At 49.2% G+C, this 18,604-nt stretch overlaps 6 protein-coding genes across 6 annotated transcripts; 4 read left to right on the plus strand and 2 right to left on the minus strand.

Moving 5' to 3' along the window:
- Positions 1–340: 340 nt before the first annotated feature.
- On the plus strand, positions 341–2,549 carry H6S33_002135 (uncharacterized protein; the record flags this gene model as incomplete). The annotated part of the gene is made up of 5 exons (XM_044833490.1): positions 341–814; positions 875–1,474; positions 1,559–1,680; positions 1,759–2,371; positions 2,433–2,549. 5 exons carry the CDS (start codon positions 341–343, stop codon positions 2,547–2,549), a joined length of 1,926 nt encoding a protein of 641 aa, XP_044693278.1.
- A 1,449-nt stretch (positions 2,550–3,998) lies between these two features.
- H6S33_002136 (uncharacterized protein) lies at positions 3,999–5,258 on the plus strand (the record flags this gene model as incomplete). Its single annotated transcript, XM_044833491.1, has 3 exons — positions 3,999–4,097; positions 4,164–4,760; positions 4,824–5,258. The coding sequence occupies 3 exons, from the start codon at positions 3,999–4,001 to the stop codon at positions 5,256–5,258; spliced, it is 1,131 nt and encodes a 376-aa protein (XP_044693279.1).
- Positions 5,259–8,167: 2,909 nt separating this feature from the next.
- On the minus strand, positions 8,168–8,518 carry H6S33_002137 (uncharacterized protein; the record flags this gene model as incomplete). Its single annotated transcript, XM_044833492.1, has 2 exons — positions 8,168–8,378; positions 8,463–8,518. The coding sequence occupies 2 exons, from the start codon at positions 8,516–8,518 to the stop codon at positions 8,168–8,170; spliced, it is 267 nt and encodes an 88-aa protein (XP_044693280.1).
- Positions 8,519–8,579: 61 nt separating this feature from the next.
- Positions 8,580–9,921, plus strand: H6S33_002138 (uncharacterized protein; the record flags this gene model as incomplete). The annotated part of the gene is made up of 4 exons (XM_044833493.1): positions 8,580–8,894; positions 8,967–9,199; positions 9,273–9,816; positions 9,892–9,921. 4 exons carry the CDS (start codon positions 8,580–8,582, stop codon positions 9,919–9,921), a joined length of 1,122 nt encoding a protein of 373 aa, XP_044693281.1.
- A 2,703-nt stretch (positions 9,922–12,624) lies between these two features.
- Positions 12,625–14,141, minus strand: H6S33_002139 (uncharacterized protein; the record flags this gene model as incomplete). Its single annotated transcript, XM_044833494.1, has 2 exons — positions 12,625–12,718; positions 12,775–14,141. 2 exons carry the CDS (start codon positions 14,139–14,141, stop codon positions 12,625–12,627), a joined length of 1,461 nt encoding a protein of 486 aa, XP_044693282.1.
- Positions 14,142–15,778: 1,637 nt separating this feature from the next.
- H6S33_002140 (uncharacterized protein) lies at positions 15,779–17,751 on the plus strand (the record flags this gene model as incomplete). The annotated part of the gene is made up of 3 exons (XM_044833495.1): positions 15,779–16,171; positions 16,232–17,654; positions 17,717–17,751. 3 exons carry the CDS (start codon positions 15,779–15,781, stop codon positions 17,749–17,751), a joined length of 1,851 nt encoding a protein of 616 aa, XP_044693283.1.
- Positions 17,752–18,604: the final 853 nt, after the last annotated feature.

The raw sequence follows: 18,604 nt of genomic DNA on the forward strand, positions 1-18,604 counted from the left end.
AGACGTTTTCGCTTACCAATCAAAACGTGAGCGGAACGTTTGCCAAGCCTCAACTAACCTCCCAATGCTCCTCTAGGCTCTAGGTACTTGACCCTCACTACATGTACATAACCTTCACTCCCCCTTCCCCAATTCAACCCGGAGTAAAACTCGACAAAAGTGGTGAGAAGCGCCTTACATTTCTCCCCACGCAAATCACAGCGACCCATCTTTCTACGCGATCTCGGTTCGGTTACACTGACTGAAGTCGCGTCCAGTCCAAATATCGCGTTTGAGTTTCACTAACCGATTGCTGACAAATACGTCTTGGCATATTTGGTCTTGGCATCATCGCTTCATGATGGCCAACCCCACGTTCTTCAACCAACCTCCCAGCACCTGGAACATCATCGACTACCTCAACCAGCACGACCCAACATCACCATCCTACAACCAGCAGCATACCCTCGACAAATGGATCAAAGCACTAGTCGCCATCTCGAGCGATGCGAAATCCACCCCTGAACAACGCGACAAAGCCCAGCTCCTCAAGGACAAGTATCGACAGGTGGTAGGTGTCATAACCTGCTTTCTTCCCCTCCTTATCCAGATCTGTATGCACAGGCAGTGCAGGGACACAGATGAACTGCTCGCTCGTCTGCTGTTCAAGGCGCGGATGAACTGCTCGCTCATCCGCTATAAACTCTTGCGAGCCAGCGCTGTCTTCCCCCGTGCTACCAGGAACCTGCTCGGTTCTTGGAGTCAGCGACCTGCTCGGTCGCTGGCTGCTCGCGCGGGGGCACCACCGGACCCAGACGACCTGCTCGGTCGCTCTGTTCCCTTCGGTGGTTATCAGATCCTAATAGGCCATTGTTGCTGACACTTGATTTCATAGGGCCGGGACTCCGACCGCATCCGCGCCCGAGAATGGCTTGCCGGTTTGCAGCCGAGCAAGAAGAAGAAGCAGAATGCAGGCTCTTCTGTTAACATTTATAAGGCGCCCGTAATGAACATAGCCCAGGGGACTTTCGAGAATTCCGTGGTCGGCTCGACCATCAATCAGTCCGGGAAGAGGAAAGCATCTGATGATTTAGATGCAAGCGACTGTCTGGGTGATGATGAAAGCCTCGATGAGGATATTGTCCGTGCCGACCAGGACGAGCAGGGAGAAGGCACCCCCGCTGCTGCTGCTGCCCAGCCTCTTCAAGCAAACGATGACCCCCCTTACAAGGAGTTTGTTGCCGCCTACAAGGCAATGACTGACGAGAGCAAGTTTGTATTCTCGGAGACAGGCCGCGTTTTAGAAGACGTGATGTTTGAAAATGCCAGTGTTCTCACTGAAAAGCACACAGCGCACTTGTGGGTAGTTGACTTGGACCACCCCGTCGTCACGTCTTGGTTCCAGCCAAAAGAGTTAGAAGAGCTGCGAAACCAGATGCTGCCCATGCCAGAGCTTGATGAACCTTTCCTGGCGTCCATGGCGAGGTTTTCCCATGTAGGCCTATCTAATTTAATCTATAATACATTTGATCTACCATCTTCTACCTGGATTCTTTCTTACGTATCATCGCAATTGTAGGCGGACACAACAGAAGAGTTCCGACGCATCGTTGAAGAAGTCCCATACCGCCCCAAAGGCGAGCCTTACGACCGCTCAATGCACTTTGACGCCGCATGGGTCAACATCGTCATCCTGTCCATGTAATCTTCCAACCATCTTGCCATATATTCCCATGGCCATATATATAGCGTGATACTTACCACACCCCCACACCACAGGCTCTCCATCCTCGAGTCCCCAAACAACCTCCTCCACTACCCCAACCTCCGCGAAGGCTGGTACGACTGCAACCCCTGGTCATTCCTCATCGACCAATGCCTCCTCGGCCTCAACGGCGTCCTCGTCCAACGGCAACTCCCCCCCCCCTTTTCCCTCCCCCTCCTCCTCCACCCACTAACACCCAACAGCAAAGAGATCCTCTGCCTCGCCCTCAAGCTCGCCAGCCCCCTGCCCACCCGCCGCTTCGACGCCATCATCCACACCCTCGCCGAGTCCCCCGTGCTCGAGTACGGCGCCATCGAGGTCGCAAAGTCCTTCGAGTCCGTCCACGCCCGTAAGTGGAGTAGCGATAGTAGTAAGCTTGCCCTGGCGCTCCATGCGATGTTGGCGCGTCTGCGCGGCGCGGTGGAGAACGATGCGGAGGCGGTAAGGAGGCTGCAGGTGGTGGGATTGATGAATGCGGGCTTGAGGATGCAGGTCGTGAGGATGGGGGTTGTGGGGAAGGGGGGGAATGTGGCCGTGCTGCAGAGGGGGAGGGTTAAAGCTTTGCCGACGGAGGTGGGCGCCCTTAGGGGCGTGTTTGCCGTTATGATTAGTGTGGTTATGTTTAAGGTGAGTTTCTTTTCTTCCTTTGGCGGGTGGGTGGATGGTGTTGACGTGGTGGGGTGGGCAGCGCATGATACAGGATTGTGTGGAGGTTGTGAAGGGCTATAATGGCCTTTCGGGGGCGGGCGCGGGGAAGACGAGGGAGGAGTTCTTGGAGGAGTTGGGCAGGCAGAATGAGCTTTAGTGCTCTGTCCGACTCTGTCTCTCTCCGTCCCCTTTCAACTTTTCTCTGTCCTGCTCTGTTGCGAGGATAGATCAGGATATACAAGTATGCATATAGGCCAGGAGTTTTCAGTACATGCAATTAATGTGCATAATTAGATAGCACCTTAAATAACAAACAATTTCTAAATTTCAGCGGAGTTGTGCAGTTAATTACCTACCCGGGAAACAGATAGAGTACCGGGCCATTAGGGTGTTTTAAGAGAATAAATAGGCCACCCTTCGCAACCGGGGCCAAATGACTACATTAGCCGGTTTATAGATTACGGGAATAATACAGTGACAACAGTAGAGTAGAACCAAAAAGATCCGGATCATGAAGTCACTCGGTGAATATAGATCATAAAATATCACTCGGTTCCCGCGGCCCGCCGCATCTCCCTGTGGAAGTTCGACAGTGGAATCATGGATTATGACTCGGTGTGGTGCGCTTACTAATTCGGCAGGCGGGTTACTTTGTAGTCGAGGGCAATCCTTGCTGTAAGGGCACTGTGACAGAGTTAGATACACACCCGGCCGGTGCGACAGGGCCACGTCTAACCAAGAGCTTTGTGCTTTCATGCCGACGAGTGTTTTACCACCGCACGCAAGTGAGTGAGTGGAACGCCAAAAAAGTTTATCACAAAAAGAAAGTCTTGTAATGATCGCACCAGGGGTCGAACCTGGAATCTCTTGATTTCGGATATGAATCGTAGTCAAGCGCCTTGCCATTGGGCCATGCGACCGTGTGTGATGGCTGCTAAACAATGTTTATAAACAAACACATTAGTTACTAGCGTGGAAGCTGCTAATTGTTAACGGAGAATGCCGCCGGTAGACAGTTTTGGCAGGATTGCTGGGAACTGAGTGACACTTGTAAAGGGATGTGAGGGACTTTGCCAGTCGCTTGCCCGTCACTGGAAGAAGAGACTCGGGCGAGTGCTGCCGTGTGAAGGATATACATAGGATATTAATAACTGCTGTCACGTGGCAGGGCGTCCTCGCTTGAGCTGTCTGTCTTGATTCTGTCTGCAGAAACACTCAGTGAAACAGACAGCTCTCACAGACACTCTCTCACTCACACATTCTCTCACACTCACTGTCTTCGCTGCTGTCACTCTCCTGTCACTCTTCTCCTGTCCTGAGTCTCTCTCTTCCTCTTCCTGTCACTGTGAATGCAAAGACATCTCCTCGCCCCGGAAAGTCCCAAGCGCGTTCCAGCTATTCCTGCAAACGCGCACCCTGCAGCAGTTGGCTGCTTCTGAAACTTGGCCTCAACCAGGATCGGGTTTGGGAGCCTCACCCAACAAGACAGATATCACCACTGTGCCTTACCTCGACTTGTTTGCTCTCGACTCGCCCCCCCCCCCTCTCCCATAACTCACTCACTCGTCCACGAAACCGCACTCCTCGCAGAAGCCATAAATAAACTATGGTTCGGGGCGCCCTCGTACTCCTTGCTGCAGCCTCTGCGGCTACTACCGTCAACGGCCTCTTCAGCGTCAACGATGACATCCTAGCTTTCCCGCAGGTAAGCTCGCTGTCGGAGCTCTCCCCCCGCTGCCCGCACAAGTGCAACTAACCCAATTCGCCCCAGTACGAGATCCAATTCCCGCCGGAGCCCATCCCCGCCTCGGAAGCATCCGCTCTGCTTGCGCAAGCCCCCACCTCCTCCGCCTCTCCCGACTCTACCACCCCCGACGACGCCGCTACCTCCTCCGAGTCCTACGAAGCGCTCTGGCTCAACAACCGGCAGTATCTCTGCTCTGTACCCGTCGTGCAGGCGCCACCGGCCCTCAACGCAACCGAGAAGGAGCTCTCCCGCGCTGCGGAGGAGAAGGAGCTTGCGCGGGCGACTACGCGCGGTTGGGAGCTGCTTAGCGGGCTTGAGGGCGAGTGTCTGTATTTTGTGTCGGGATGGTGGTCGTACTCGTATTGTCATAACCGCGAGGTTAGGCAGTTCCACCAGAAGGCGCCGACCGCCGGGAACAATGCGCAGTGGCCACCGGCGGAGGATCCAATGACGCCGAGTTACGTCCTGGGTATGGTGACACCGGAGCAGAGGGAGAGGGAGAAGGGCAAGGGCGCCGGGACAGAGCTACAGGCGACAGGGGAGCTGCGCTTTTTGGTGCAGAAGTTGGGCGGTGGGACGACATGTGATTTGACGAGGAAGGAGAGGAAGATTGAGATCCAGGTGAGTCTTGGTATTCGGGCTAATTGGGTGCATGGGTGTGACTTACTGACGCTATGGGTGTAGTTCCACTGCTCGACAAAAGGAACCCACGACCGTATCGGCTGGATCAAGGAAATCTCCATCTGCTGCTACCTTATGGTAGTGTACACCCCGCGCCTCTGCGACGACGTTGCCTTCCTTCCGCCGCGCGAAGACCGCGCGAACGCCGTGCAGTGCAGAGAGATCATGGACCCAGAGACACTAGCCGAGTACTACGAGCAGAAAGCCGAGCTCGAGCGCACTGAGGCCCTAGAGCTGCTACAGGCCGCCCTGGGACTCACCGCCGGCGGGGCCGAGGCCGAGGAGGGCCAGAGTAAAGTGGAGAAGAAGAAGGGAAAGAAGAAGAAGTCGGCGGTAGCGGGAGAGGAGAAGAAGAAGAAAGCTGTGGGGGAGGAAGAGAAGCTGGTGTTGGGGAAGGATGGGGAGGGGGCGGAGGAGCATTGGCATGATGAGTTGTAGTGTCGTCTCTTTCTCCGATTTATTTTTATTTTTCAAAATAGCTCTTTTTTTTCGCTGTTCTTTTTCTTGTTCCTGTTAAGTGGGGTGGGGTGGGGTGGGGTGAGTGTATGATAGATTAGGAGTGTAGAATGGGGATGGTCCGAGTGATGGGCTGTGATTACGTGCGGACGGGAAATGACTAGGATGCCGCTAACTGCGTAAGGAGGGGCACGTGATACTGGTATTGTGCATGAGAATACGGAAAAACAGATATGGAAAATGGCATTCCAGGAATGGGAATTATCAATTGAACCGTGGGCTCTGCCTGTCTTGTCCTGTATTACGAATTGCGAACCGTGAATTGCGAACCATCAATCGGCGAATCAAAACTACATACAAAAAAAACTCTCAAGCTATTTACATTTACTGAGGTCCACTCGAACCGTGTAAAAACCGACCAACACGAAGATGCGAATCGCAATGAACACACCCACCCACCCACGCACACTGCAATATTGGCCCTGCTATACAGGTAGTTGCGAATCTGCCTGAGTGAGTGCAGTTTCATCGGGCATCGTTCGCCCTACCATGCCCCCATCGGGATGCGGCTTGAGTAGAGTATATGTATGGATTGGTGTCAGTGGCCCGCGGGTGCCACATCCACGGTTCTATGCAGCGGAATGGTATGTACATATAGGTACAGCGGGAGGGAGGAGCGGGATGGAGGGCGGGGGGGGGGGGGGGGGGGAAGGGTGTTTACGGGAGTGGAGGCGGGAGGGGGAGGTTCGGGGGTGTACACATAGGTAGCAGTAGAGGGAGATAGCAGTAGTTTACGAAGCCTTGAAGATAGGGCGCTCGAAGATAGCTCTATCTTTCTATCTTTCTATCTTTGCTTTGCTTTAATTCTACCCTGTTCTGTTTATGCCCTCAACACTGACTGACTGCGATCTACATACGCATGCCATGAGCTCTACTTATGCCCGACGCCGGGCCCTTCTGCACATATTGTGTGCATGCCAACTTAACCGGGAGCAGCAGATAGATTGCCTGCCTGCCTTGCATTGCCTATGCAAAAGTAAAGTACGTAGATCGCTCTTTTCATGTACGACATTTATTTATGTATACTGTAGATTGTTTGTCTCGTTTCACCCGGGGGGGGAGGGGGGGGAGTTATTGATTGTTTCATCGCCCGCCGGCCGTTTGGGTGTTTGTGGGGAAGGTTAATATCAATGCCTGCTCTGATCATCTCTGTTACGCTATCATCTATGTACCACCCACCGTCACTTTCTTGGCGGGGGATCTTTTCTTTTGGTTTTTTTTTTTTCGGGGGGCTGGCTGGCTGGCTGGCTGGACTGACCCGAGGAGGCGAGGCAGCACGGGACGTTTTGGGGATCCGAGGATGTTGATGGCGAGGTTCGGTTCGGTTAGGTGCGAGGTGAGCGTTTTTTTTGGGTGTTCGGAGGTGAGGTGGTGAAGGAAGGGGGCAGAGGTGGGTGCTGGACCCCGGGTATTTACGCTGAGAGAGATCTTGTGGTACCGAAGGATGCATGGAAGGGTGGAGGGGTGCGACGGAGGGGAGGGGAGGGATCGGGTGGTTGTAATATCTGCGTGGTACGTACATGAATGTAGTCGCGGGCTGGCTGGGTGTTTCAGGGTTGGTGCATGAAGGGAAGGGGAATACTCTACATAATTAAGGGAGCTGTGGTTTGCCGCGGCGAACCAAATGACTGGTGGATGGGGATGTGTTGGTGGTGATTGCGGAGGCGAGTGTGAGAATTGGGGGAGTTGGGGATTGGGTATCGGGGGTGGAGGTATCGGGGGATTGGTGGTGGTGGTGTTGCGGGTGCGAGATAACTGGATGTCTTGGCTTTGGTTTCTTAGCTTCTTGATGTCGAGATGTCTTAGAAAGTGTCTCTGGAGGGTTAGTAGTTACCAGGAAGTGGGCCCTCTCCCCGCAAAGTGACAAGCAAGCGCCGTTACGACAGAGGAGGAGGGGGAGCGTTACAGGTGGAGAGGAGATAGAGTATGGAGATAAGTAGAGTGCAACCAAGCAAGGAACAGAACATATACATGGGGCCGGGGGACAGCCTACAGAAGTGACAGACGACTGACTGACTGTCACTGAACTGACGGAAGTGTCAGTCCAATGCTTCAATGGGCATAGGCGCTGCTCTAGTTGGCTGTGTGATCAGCTGCAGCTATGGATGAGGTTAGCATTACATGTATGTCCATGTATGTCCATGTATGTCCATGTATGTAGCAGGACAGGTGTGTGCTAGTAGGAGTGACTTGACTGACAACCGGAAAGAGTCTTTCTTCTCTTCTTTCAACGTCACTTCATTCACGATATCGTCCATATACTTGCTTTGACCGAGAGATACAACCTGTCTGCCGGTGGGGGGAATAGTAATAGTAATAGCAGGCAGTTGTTATTTCTCAAAGTGCTGGCTGCTGCAGTATCTACACAATTATAACTCGGATTCGGACGCACTCGCATTATCTATCATTCACTCAATCATCTCTCTCTACTTACTGTAACCCCCCTCGTCCCTGTCATTTCGCGCCCCCCCGTCACCTTCATTATCCTCACTCTCATTCTCGCTCGCCTTCAACCCCCCCCCCCCCCCCCCCCCCCCGCGCCTCGCTGATGCTTTGCTGGGTGTTGCTGTCATAATTCTCACACACCCTCTCCCCGCAATAGGAAATAGCCCTTTTTTTTTTTTTTGATTTTTCTCCGCTCACCAACCTCCTCAACTCCCTCCTCGACAACACCATCACGACTCGGCCCTCACACACCACACACCCACACCCTCCCACACCCTCCACACACCCTTCTCCGCTCACCCACCCATTCACGGCGCTATGATGCGAGCGTCATGCAGCAGCTCCTCCTGCTGCTGCTCATTGCGCTCACGCCTTATGGCTCAGACTCAGGGCATTCGCTGCGGCAATGGTAGCCTGCGTGGCCTGGCCTCCTCCTCCTCGTCCTCAGCAACGGCCTCCTCCTCCCCTTCCTCCTCCACGCTAAGGACTCCCAGTGAATGGGCAAGAGTGTACCCAGTCGCAGCTGCATTGCCGGGTGGAGGAGATAATAACAGCAGTACTCCCACCACCTGTTCAGGGGAAACACTACCAGTGCCGCTGCAGGTTCCACCACAGCAGCGCCGAGTTAATATAATAGTGTCGCCCATCCTCTCGCAGCTCCATCCTGCTGCTTCCTCTTACTCTGCAAAGTCGTCCTTGCTCTCGGAAAAGTGGTTTGCCTCTACTGCTGCATACATGTCTCCGTCTCTTGCAAACCCGCTGGTTGTTTCTCCTACGCCTATACGGCCGTTCTCGACGATGGGGAACTCGAGGTTTAGCACTTCTACGCCGGTACTTAATGGTAGTGCCACCAGCACCGCAACCGCAGCTACCACCACCACTACTGCCGTACCGGCTGCTACTGCTACACCACAGCAGCAAAAGTTCACATACCACATCTCGGCATCCTTCGCCGCGAAGCAGAAGCGCTTCAGTCCGACGACAAACATATTCAACTTCAACCCCTACAACCGCGTTCAGGACTCCGCGCGCCGAAAGTCACGCCCGGACGCGGGACAAGATGCCTTCTTTGTCTCACGGATTAACGATAGTGGCGCCGTCGCCGCGGGAGTGGTAGGTCCCCCCCTTGCCTTGTGTCACTTTGTGGGGGGAGTTTTGAAGGGGTCCGTGGGCTAACTAAACAAGGCGGATGGCGTGGGCGGGTATGCCGAGTCCGGGATCGACTCTGCAGACTTCTCACACACTTTCTGCGAGCGCATGGCTACGGCCGCTCACCAAGCGACCACCGAAAGCGTCAGCGCAAAACAACTTATCGAGACGGGATACCGCCGCATCCTGGATGAGGACGCAATCGCGGGCGGCGCAAGCACGGCCTGTGTCGGCGTCGCGAAACCAGATGGACAGCTCAATGTCGCAAAGTAAGACCCCCACTCCCCAAACACACATACTTGTGAGACCCATTGCTGACACAGATGTGCGCCCTCACCTCAGCCTTGGTGACTCTGGCTTCCTCATCATCCGCCAAGGAAAGATCCACTATGCATCCGCCCCGCAAACCCACGATTTCAACACCCCCTACCAGCTCGCAATGATCCCAAAGAAGCTTCTTGCCCAGGCGCGCCAGTTTGGTGGCGGGCCGTTCTCGGACGAGCCGGCGGACGCACAGGTGTCGACGCACTCGCTGCGCAACGGCGACGTCGTTGTCTTTGCGACCGACGGCGTCTGGGACAACCTCTCGATCCAGGACGTGCTGCGCGTCGTCACGGACGAGATGCAGATCGGCAAGGGCTGGGTCAACAGCGGCGACGTGGGAATAGTCCCAGCGCCGAACTTGGAGGGCGTGGCCGCGAAGACGGACGGAAAGGGAATACAGGCGCAGGTTGCGAGGGCAATTGCGACGAGGGCAAAGAGCGCGAGCGTCAGCACAAAGCTGGACGGGCCGTTTGCCAAGGAGGTGCAGAGGCTCTTTCCGGGGGAGAACTTCCATGGTGGGAAGAAGGATGATATATGTGTAGTTTGCATGGTTGTAGTCGAGGTATGTTTGGTTCTTGTTTAGTGTTCTTTTTGTTTTGGAGTTGGGGGTTTGATACTGATTGTTTGTGGGGAGTAGGCAAAGGGCTCGACGGCACCGAAGTTGTAGAATATGTATTTTTTGTTCTTTCCCGTTTTCTTTTTTTTTTTTTTTTTGTATCTCTCTCTTTTTTATTATTATTATCATGCTGCATTTGGGGATATAGACGGGCATCTCTTTTTCTTCAATGGCTTGTTGTTCATTCTTACCTCTTACCTCTTATCCATCTAACCACCACCACCTACCACCTACAATCTACTCGGCGCCCTACACTGCGCCGGACATAACACACAACACAGCACAACACAGGACTAAGGGTGCGGGGTGCTATATACACGCCCTCAACCTCCTCCTTCACAACACTATTTCCTTCTTTATATATATATATACTTAGTTTGTCTCTTTTGTTTTTCGTCATGCCCCAAAATGTGGGTTCGGGGGCCGGGGGGTCACTTTTTTGCGCTTTCTGAGGTTGCGCTTCTGTTCAATGCGTTACGAAAATCTGAGTCACGAATTTCCTTTGGGCAGGCGGGCGGGTATGGGATTGTATTAGTAGCGGGAGCGGGGAAAGGGGTTCGGGGGTTCGGGGGTGCGAGGGGAGGGCTGTAACAAGGGGCTGCTGCTATGGATAACTGGTATTCGTTCATGATTATAGACGGCAATCGTGTGAATTGCGCAATTCTTCATACTCTACCTTGATTGATTGATCGATTGATATTTATAATCCATTCTCATCTCTTGAAACAAAAACCCCCAAAAAAAGTCCCTGCAAAATAAACTACCTAGGCCTACACTTGCTGAAACCTGAACGAGCAAACGAACAATGACGCTCGCTGCATGCAATGCATCCTTTTCCCTTCCGTTTTTTTCTTTTTTTCCCCCCTACATTTCTTCAGATGACCCTACCTACTAGCTTCCTTTTTTTGGTTTGTTGACGTTATGATTTTTGCTTTTTTTGGTTTTTGGGTGGTGAGGGTTATCATCATGTGGAGGGTTTGCTTTTTTGTTGTTGCTTGGAGGTTGGTGGTGGGCGGTTGTGGTGGGGCTTGAACGGTTTGGGTTAGTGTGGAAGGGAGGGAGGCGCGAGTGATGGGCTGTGACTGCAATCGATATAAAGTGTGATGATTGCTGAGATACATGTAGTTGGACATAAAATCAAATATAAGAAATCCGGTGGCCTATCCATACTTTACTGCTCGTCTTCCTCCTCCGATTCTAGCGGTTTGTTGTGCGGCGTAAGTCAGTGCGTAGTCAGCTTGATAACCCGAGTCACTCTCATGATTGGAACCCGGCTCCTTTTTGAAGTAGGTACAGTCGAATCGCCCTATAAGGGTACCTCTGATAAGGGTAATCGCCTTATAAGAGTACAAGCCGATTCCGGCCTTCGGCCGGTAAGGATAATGAAATAGGGAGGGGTGAAGACTCTACATGTCACTAGAGCTAGAGGGTTGTAGTATTGCTGTGGGGGGTGTACTTTCACATATGGTGAACTGCCGCTGAGCTGCCCTGTTAAAGAGGTCTACTGTCGGTACCTGTTAAGCGGTGTTCTTTGATCTGATTAAATGAGCTGTACTACTATCGCCTGGATACTGTTAGGCTAGGGGTGTATTTAATGGTGTGTATTGTCGTCATGCTAGGGAGTTAAACATACCACAACCACCAAACACATATCACAAATACCCCTAAGATTCACTAGTATTTTTTTTACTTTTTCTTAGCTGATTCAAACAATACCAAACAATACCCAAAACATACTAAAATCACCAAAGACATATCACAATCACTGAATAACAGAATAACAACAAAAAGAAATGATAACCTCCCACATAACCTTTCTTTTTAGCTGGCTCACCCTATTCAATAGCTTAAGGAAAAGAAAACATCCAAAACCCAGCCAATCAAAACCTTTAAAATACACATTGCATACTCGGGCTATATACTAATTAGATGGGTTCTCGGGCTATAATAGCCTTCGTAGACACAAATTACCCCTAGCTATAAGGGTAAACGCCCTATAGGAGTACGACTTCGCACCACTTTTGTACCCTTATCGGGCGGTTCGACTGAATATGACTTGTTCGGGTTCTGTGGCTTGTTCGTGGTAGTAACTACGTATGTTATCTCAATGTTAGTGGATATCTACGTATTATTTCGAGTATCGATAAATAGCCGGCATACGCATACCATTGAGGTCTTTGTTACAGTATTGACATTTGGGGTTAGGATCCTCATGAGAAGAGCCTGGTGTGGAGGGCCTGAAAATTGGTCAACGATGAGTTACGTATCAAAGAGAACCATTCGAAAATTATAGTAGTAGTATCTTACCTAACCTTAATGTAGTCTTCTTTCTCGTCAGGGAAGGGGCGTGGTGTGAGGGGCCTGAAAATTGGTCAACAACGAGTAATACATCGAACAATTGTAATCGAATATCATAGCGGTAATATCTTACTGTATTTAGATTTTTCTTTTCTCGGGAATTGCTGAGCAGTTACTACAACTATAGTTCTCATCCTCCTGGAGATTTGGAGAGGACTCGGGCTTGATTGATTGATTGATTAATTCACTAATTGGAGAGGTCTCGGGCTCGTTACTGTTAGGTTCATTTTTTTATCTAAAGTCTCGGTAAACGTGTGTGTACGTGTAGCGCGAGGATCTTTGTGGATCTTCCTCCGGTGTTGAAGTAGGTTATCATAACGAACAAATCCTCTCTCCTCGGTCCTGTCACAGCCTTCGAATGGACAGGAGTAGAGTAGGACAGCTTCACCTCTGGCGTTATGCGGACCGCTCGGACGGCTCGTACGGCGCCAAGACGAGACCGGGGGTGCCATGGATGGAGAGGGAGATTTCTGCTGCAGCATCATGTGCTCTTGATGCTTAATACTCCCGGATCCCGTATTATAATATTTGTCGTCAAAGCTGTACTGGTGTCCAGCTTGTGTGGGTGGGTTGGATAGTATATCGGTGCCTGTGCATTTAGGATTTAGAGGATCCTTATTATTGTCCTCTTGATTTAGCGTCAAGGAGTACGCCGACGCCCTGGGGAGTAAAATTGGAAATGGGCTAGGAGTTATTGAAGCATCCATGGCAGGTATACTGGTGAGCGTTTGTGAAGTACTGACTGTGACTTTATTGAATATTGGTTGAGATTGCTGCAAGCTGGGAGAACACTGATTGATCGAGTGGGGTGTAGGGAGACTTTTGTAATCACTGCTCTCATGTTTAGTGGATTTATTGCATTCATCCTCGATGCTTGCCGACAATGCCATAAGAGCTATATCATCCATATGTGTTCCAATATGAAGTTCGATGGATTCCTTGGTCTCCGGGATAACTTCACAACAAAAGGGACAGGAGATCCGGTCGTTGCCAGCCTTTGGTATTTTAACTTTGCGATTTTCTACAATATCGTCGATATCGGATGCGATGACTGCTCCTTCTAGATGATCCTCTAGGATGTGGCGTATAAACTCCTCCCTCTCTCTGAAAACCTTAGCACATTTATCACTACAGTGCCATTCGAAGGCATTATGTGGCCGGTGATGCTCAAACTCGTGCGCTAACCAGTCATCTCTTCTAGCATATGTGGTAGATTTCCATGGACAATAGTTGAATAGGCAGCTATATGGCCTGAGACTAGCTAGATAATCGCGTGATTTTGGTATAGGCGTTTTGCCGCTAGGTATGGGGTTCAAGGTGCGGCCAGTTGAAGTTGTTGATGTTGAGGCTGGTGCTTCTGACGCAAATTCCAGAAGGGGGTCTATTTCTGATGAGCCTAGAGAATCCCGAGGGATGGAGTTCGAATCGCCTGTTACAGGGTCCGGGAGTATTCTTTCATATGATTTTTGATCTTTGGTCTCTTGGGTGAGGGTGTTCTTTTCCGCGAACCTCCGGCTGCGAATTCTTTCAACTCGTTCCCAGTTTAACTCGGCCAGAGTTTCGATTAGGTGGTCATTAATTTTTGGAAACTTGTTCCGGATGTCTATCCTATATGATTTTGTCGCAGCGCCATAAATTTGAACAGGGGATAGCTGAACCTTTTCATGCAGTTTTTTGACGAGAATATCTTCTTCCTCAATTGGGAATAATTCGCCTATAGAAGGAATGAGGTCAAATAATGAATCCAATGAGTCTCCCAAGTCGCCAACGATCTCGAATAGGTCGAGTCCTAGGGGTTGACCGTCGCTATCGCTATTGCTTCTACTATCGTTGATTGACGCTTGCCCCACTAGGCTTGCAATATCTGGCATAAGTATTTGCACCAAACCTAGTAAACCTTCTAAGTCCAGCATGGTGGGGGGCTTGGATAGATTGACTTTAGGGACTTTCTCACGAGTGGGCGACCCAGTGTTTCTTTTCGTCCTATCATTTTGTAAAGGTTCCTTTATCAGCCCCTCACCACAAGTTTGGTCTATGGGCTCTTCGATCGATACTGATTGGATTGTTGATGTGTTATTGATATGAGCTGCTATGATGTTGGACCGGAGGCTGGGGCTGGGGCTTATCGGAACTCCGTGTGACCCTTTTGGGGACTGAACATTGATATTTGAGAAGTATGTATCAAGTGTTCTTGCTATACTGCATAGTAAGATAACTGTAGACTCTTTCAAGTACTTATTTTTTGCGTTTTCGAATAATATATCAAGCTTTCCCTTGGAGACAGCATAACTATCACCCCATAGTAAAAGCCGCCCTATCTCTTCTTGCAACTTTGCTCGGTCCTTGTTTTTACCCACTTTATGGCTGGCATAGGGAATTGATGCTTTGTATGTAGTTATGCAGAAGACAAAAAGCTCCCAGATGATGTAGTACATATGACCTCGTTCGACGGCTGGATGAACCCGAGAAAGAATTAGACGCAGCACTGTATTTGGAAATATTTTTCCTCCTGTATTCATAATATGATTCGGTAGTACATACCTGTTTGATTCGATCAAGATATTTTGAAATCCTTGGAATTCGAAGATATAGAGAGAGCACCGAGGTGATGTTGGGTAAGGCGTGATTGCATGCAGTGTTAATATATAATGATATTTTAGTGTATCCCCCAGATTTCACGATGGCAAGCTAGAGTTATAATGATCGTGAAAGTTGCGACGATAAGCTTAGTTTTAGAAAAACGTAGAAGAAATATATGACTGTCACTTACTACTATTAACTCATCAAAAGCTAGCGACCCGTAAATTGGCGAGTTTGGTTTTTAAAAGCGGGGCTTGATGGATATATGTGGCAGCCTTGACTGATCAAACCATTTTTCAGCCTCGTGCTGCATGTGCGTGGACAAGGCGCAGTCGCGCACCAAAGGGTCTACATAAAAAATTCCAAGATTTAACTACCAATTATGTTCGAAGATATATGACCTCAACATGTAGATCTTCGCACTAGACATCCACCGTGAGGCCGAATTCAAATAACAGGATCCTAACGCAATGTGGAAATCGTGACCTCATTTTCAATACATCTTTCCACTTCTAAATCAGGATATCCACTCCCTGTAGCAGTTAGTATTTGAATATCAACCCGGCTATTCTATGTGAATCGCGGGCACAAACAAAGGGTTATATACTCGCGCGGCCGAGTTTCGACTTACTCACGTGACGCTATTTAACAGGTTTTTGCGTTATGTGATTAAGTCGAAACTCGGCTGCGCGAGTAAGTATATTAGCCTGATAAAGATTACAACGTCAGCTACTAACTGGTTCTACCGGCTCATAGGCCGGTGCATTAAATATCCATATATCTATATAGCGGCTCCAGCTTATAGCAGTGAAGAAAAAACCAATAGCTCAGACAAATTAAGGATCGACATCGATATCGGTTGGTAACAAGCTTGTACTTTCGCTACATAGAAATTTAGTTGGTAAGATTGACTTCCAGATTTAAGTATAACATATTACAGCTTGGGCTAAATTTTAGAATAGCTTTGAATATGGAGGTTGCGGGGGTAGTTCTCGGGGCAGTCGCGCTAGTTGGGCCAGTACATGATCTATACGACAAATGCGCCATCCTTTTCGCCAACATCCGTAACTACATGAATGATTTGAGGAGATGCGGAGAGAAACTCTCTATCCAAAAGTTTGCTTTCTTGCAATCGCTCCAGCTTCTTCTCAGAAATCTTGTACAGGATGACTTGGCAGAGAGCATGGCGAAAGACAAGACTCATCAAAAATGGAAGGATCTAAAATTCAAAGCTGACTGGGATAAAGCAATGGGCAAGTGTTTTGATGACCTTTTGGGGGGTATACATGAAACTCTGCGCGAAATTGAGGGAAAGCTCTCGAGATTACACGCAAGCGGGGGCGCAAATCAAAATAACACATCGGTGGGTTTATATTTATTCTACCTAAGAGAGAAGGAACCATTAAAGGAAAAGGAGATATAGGTCTCCCGGTCATCAAATATTGTAAGCCGGGCAAGAGTCACAGCTTGGACTCTAAGAACTGGCTGGGTCGTGTCCGGAAAGAAGGAAATTGAAATCCTGATCAATACACTCCGTGTTCAAAATCAAGATTTGGGAAATCTTCAGAGGCAACAGAACTCTTTGCAAAAGACTGGGGCCCGCCCCCGGGCCTTTAGTTCGAAACCTCTCGATTCAAAAGCAATTTTGGCACAGCTTCTCGCTATTTCCGAGGTTGCGAAAAATGTTTACGACGGGTTGGCGGTGACCGCACGGTGTTCTTGTCACCGTGTGAATTTACAGCTCCGAGGACAGCCCGAAAGTCTAGATATCCCAATGAGAAACACAAGCCTAGACCTCACCTATAATGCTTCAAACCTCACCAAAAGTGCTTCGGAAATCAACTTTTACCTTATCCTAACGAAGGAGATCGGAAATCAGAATACCAACCTTAACTCTGATGAACGTTGTGAGTGTACATGCATTACTATAAGTTCTGAGGTGCAGCAATCTCTCCCGGGGAATCCAAATCAACTATCTTATGGGGTACCGGATCCTAAGAGGATAATTAGGCTTGGCGGTATTGAAACTTCTTCTGCACGCACCATTATAACGGTAACCGATGACAGTCAGCCTTTAAAGGAACGAGCTATGTCGATAGACCTTGGGACTGGAAAGAAAATATTGAAACTTGAGCTTTCCGAAACTAATCATAAAGCTCACCCCGCGACGATATGCACTGCCACGGTAGACATTCAGACCAACAATATAACTCACGATATCGATGAAAATGGCACTACACTTTCTATGACCTCCCAGGATATTATAGAAATCGATAGTCTTTGTTTACGACTAGCTAAACTCCGGCCAGAAGTACGGGGGCGGGAGCTCATTGGGAAAATATCAATAAACGAACGCGATAATTTAACCCGCCACTGCCTAATGTATCGGGAGCCTCTAGTCTCAGGCTTTACTTCTCGAACTTCACTAGAGGCAATTCTGGCACGGCCCGATAAAGAATGTCTATTACCCCCTATAGAACGTCTTAAAATAGCCCACAGGCTATCACTCTCACTACTCTACTTCGGGCCGAACTCTCCGTCGTGGTTTCAAGAACGATGGCGGAGCCGGGATATCTTTTTCTTCCTGAAGCTCCAGCTTCCAAACAATAGATACACTTTGGATCCATATGTAGTACCATGTTTTTCAGCGGCAGTAAAGCCCCCTTCGATCAATGCCAAAGCCCCGACTACACCATTAAAAGGTATCGCATTGAATGAACAACTCTTTTCCCTCGCAATAGTGCTCATCGAAATTGCTTTTGGGGAAAAGTTACTTAACATCTACGAACCCAAAGAGATCCCTAAGAAAGACGACGATGATTTTACGGAGATCCTTAAGGCTCGGAGTATTTTGAGCTCGAATACCCTTTTAAAGAAGATGGGGCCTGTATACTCTAATGTGGCTAAGCGGTGTTTGGATTGTCGATTCGACGGGACCCTTGAGTGCGATCTCAGCAATACCGAGTTACAAAAAATATATTATGAACAGGTCGTTTGTGAGCTCGAACGTTGTCTAAAGGCAGTCCAGAAAATGCATGAAATTTAGTGATGAGTGTTCGGGATAGGGGGACCTTCAAGGACGACGCTCATTTTTGGTTTTCTTTTTTATACACATACTGTCACGAGCACTATGGCTGGGATGTCAGTTGTCAGTCTTATTTTTATAAGTCACTATCTCTTACATTCAGAAGTTACTTTTCTTATTTTCATAAGTCACTATTTCTTACATTTGTTACAGGCTACTAGCCTATCATTTTACGGTTATATTTTCTTTTCTTTTCTTAAAAATATGTGAGAGGCGGAGGAAGTGATTGGGAAGTTCTGGGGCAGTGTGATATTGTCATAGACTACGGTCTGCATACAATTAATGAATTAAACAAAAAAAAAATGTCAGTTGTCAGTGACCTCAAATTGTCTTGTATTTTTTCGGGTCTTTATCAGTATCAGTGGGGATCTGTCCCATATTCTCGTGTCCCATACATGTAGTTCTTTTGTCAGCAGTCAGGAGCAGGGGAACGCTATTAGTATTTTGATATCCATGAGTGTATGTACATGACAAAGTGTTTTCTCTTTCATTCCAGATCCTTTCCCTCTGTAACTATTAGATAAGGAATCGACCTGTTGTTCCCTCTCTGATTCCGTTTGAAACTGCAAGATCTAAAGAAAGAAGAAAAAATGCTTTTAGATTGCCTTTCAATTCTGTTCTTCCAAAACTCCCGCAGAAAGGGGGCGTAAGACTCAGAAAGTAGTTTGCCCGAAACCTTCATGTTGTGATTGTCTATTATTTTGCTAGCAA

The sequence above is a fragment of the Morchella sextelata genome (genome assembly GCF_020137385.1).
Source record: "Morchella sextelata strain SCLS chromosome Unknown scls_12, whole genome shotgun sequence".
Taxonomy (NCBI): Eukaryota; Fungi; Ascomycota; class Pezizomycetes; order Pezizales; family Morchellaceae; genus Morchella; species Morchella sextelata.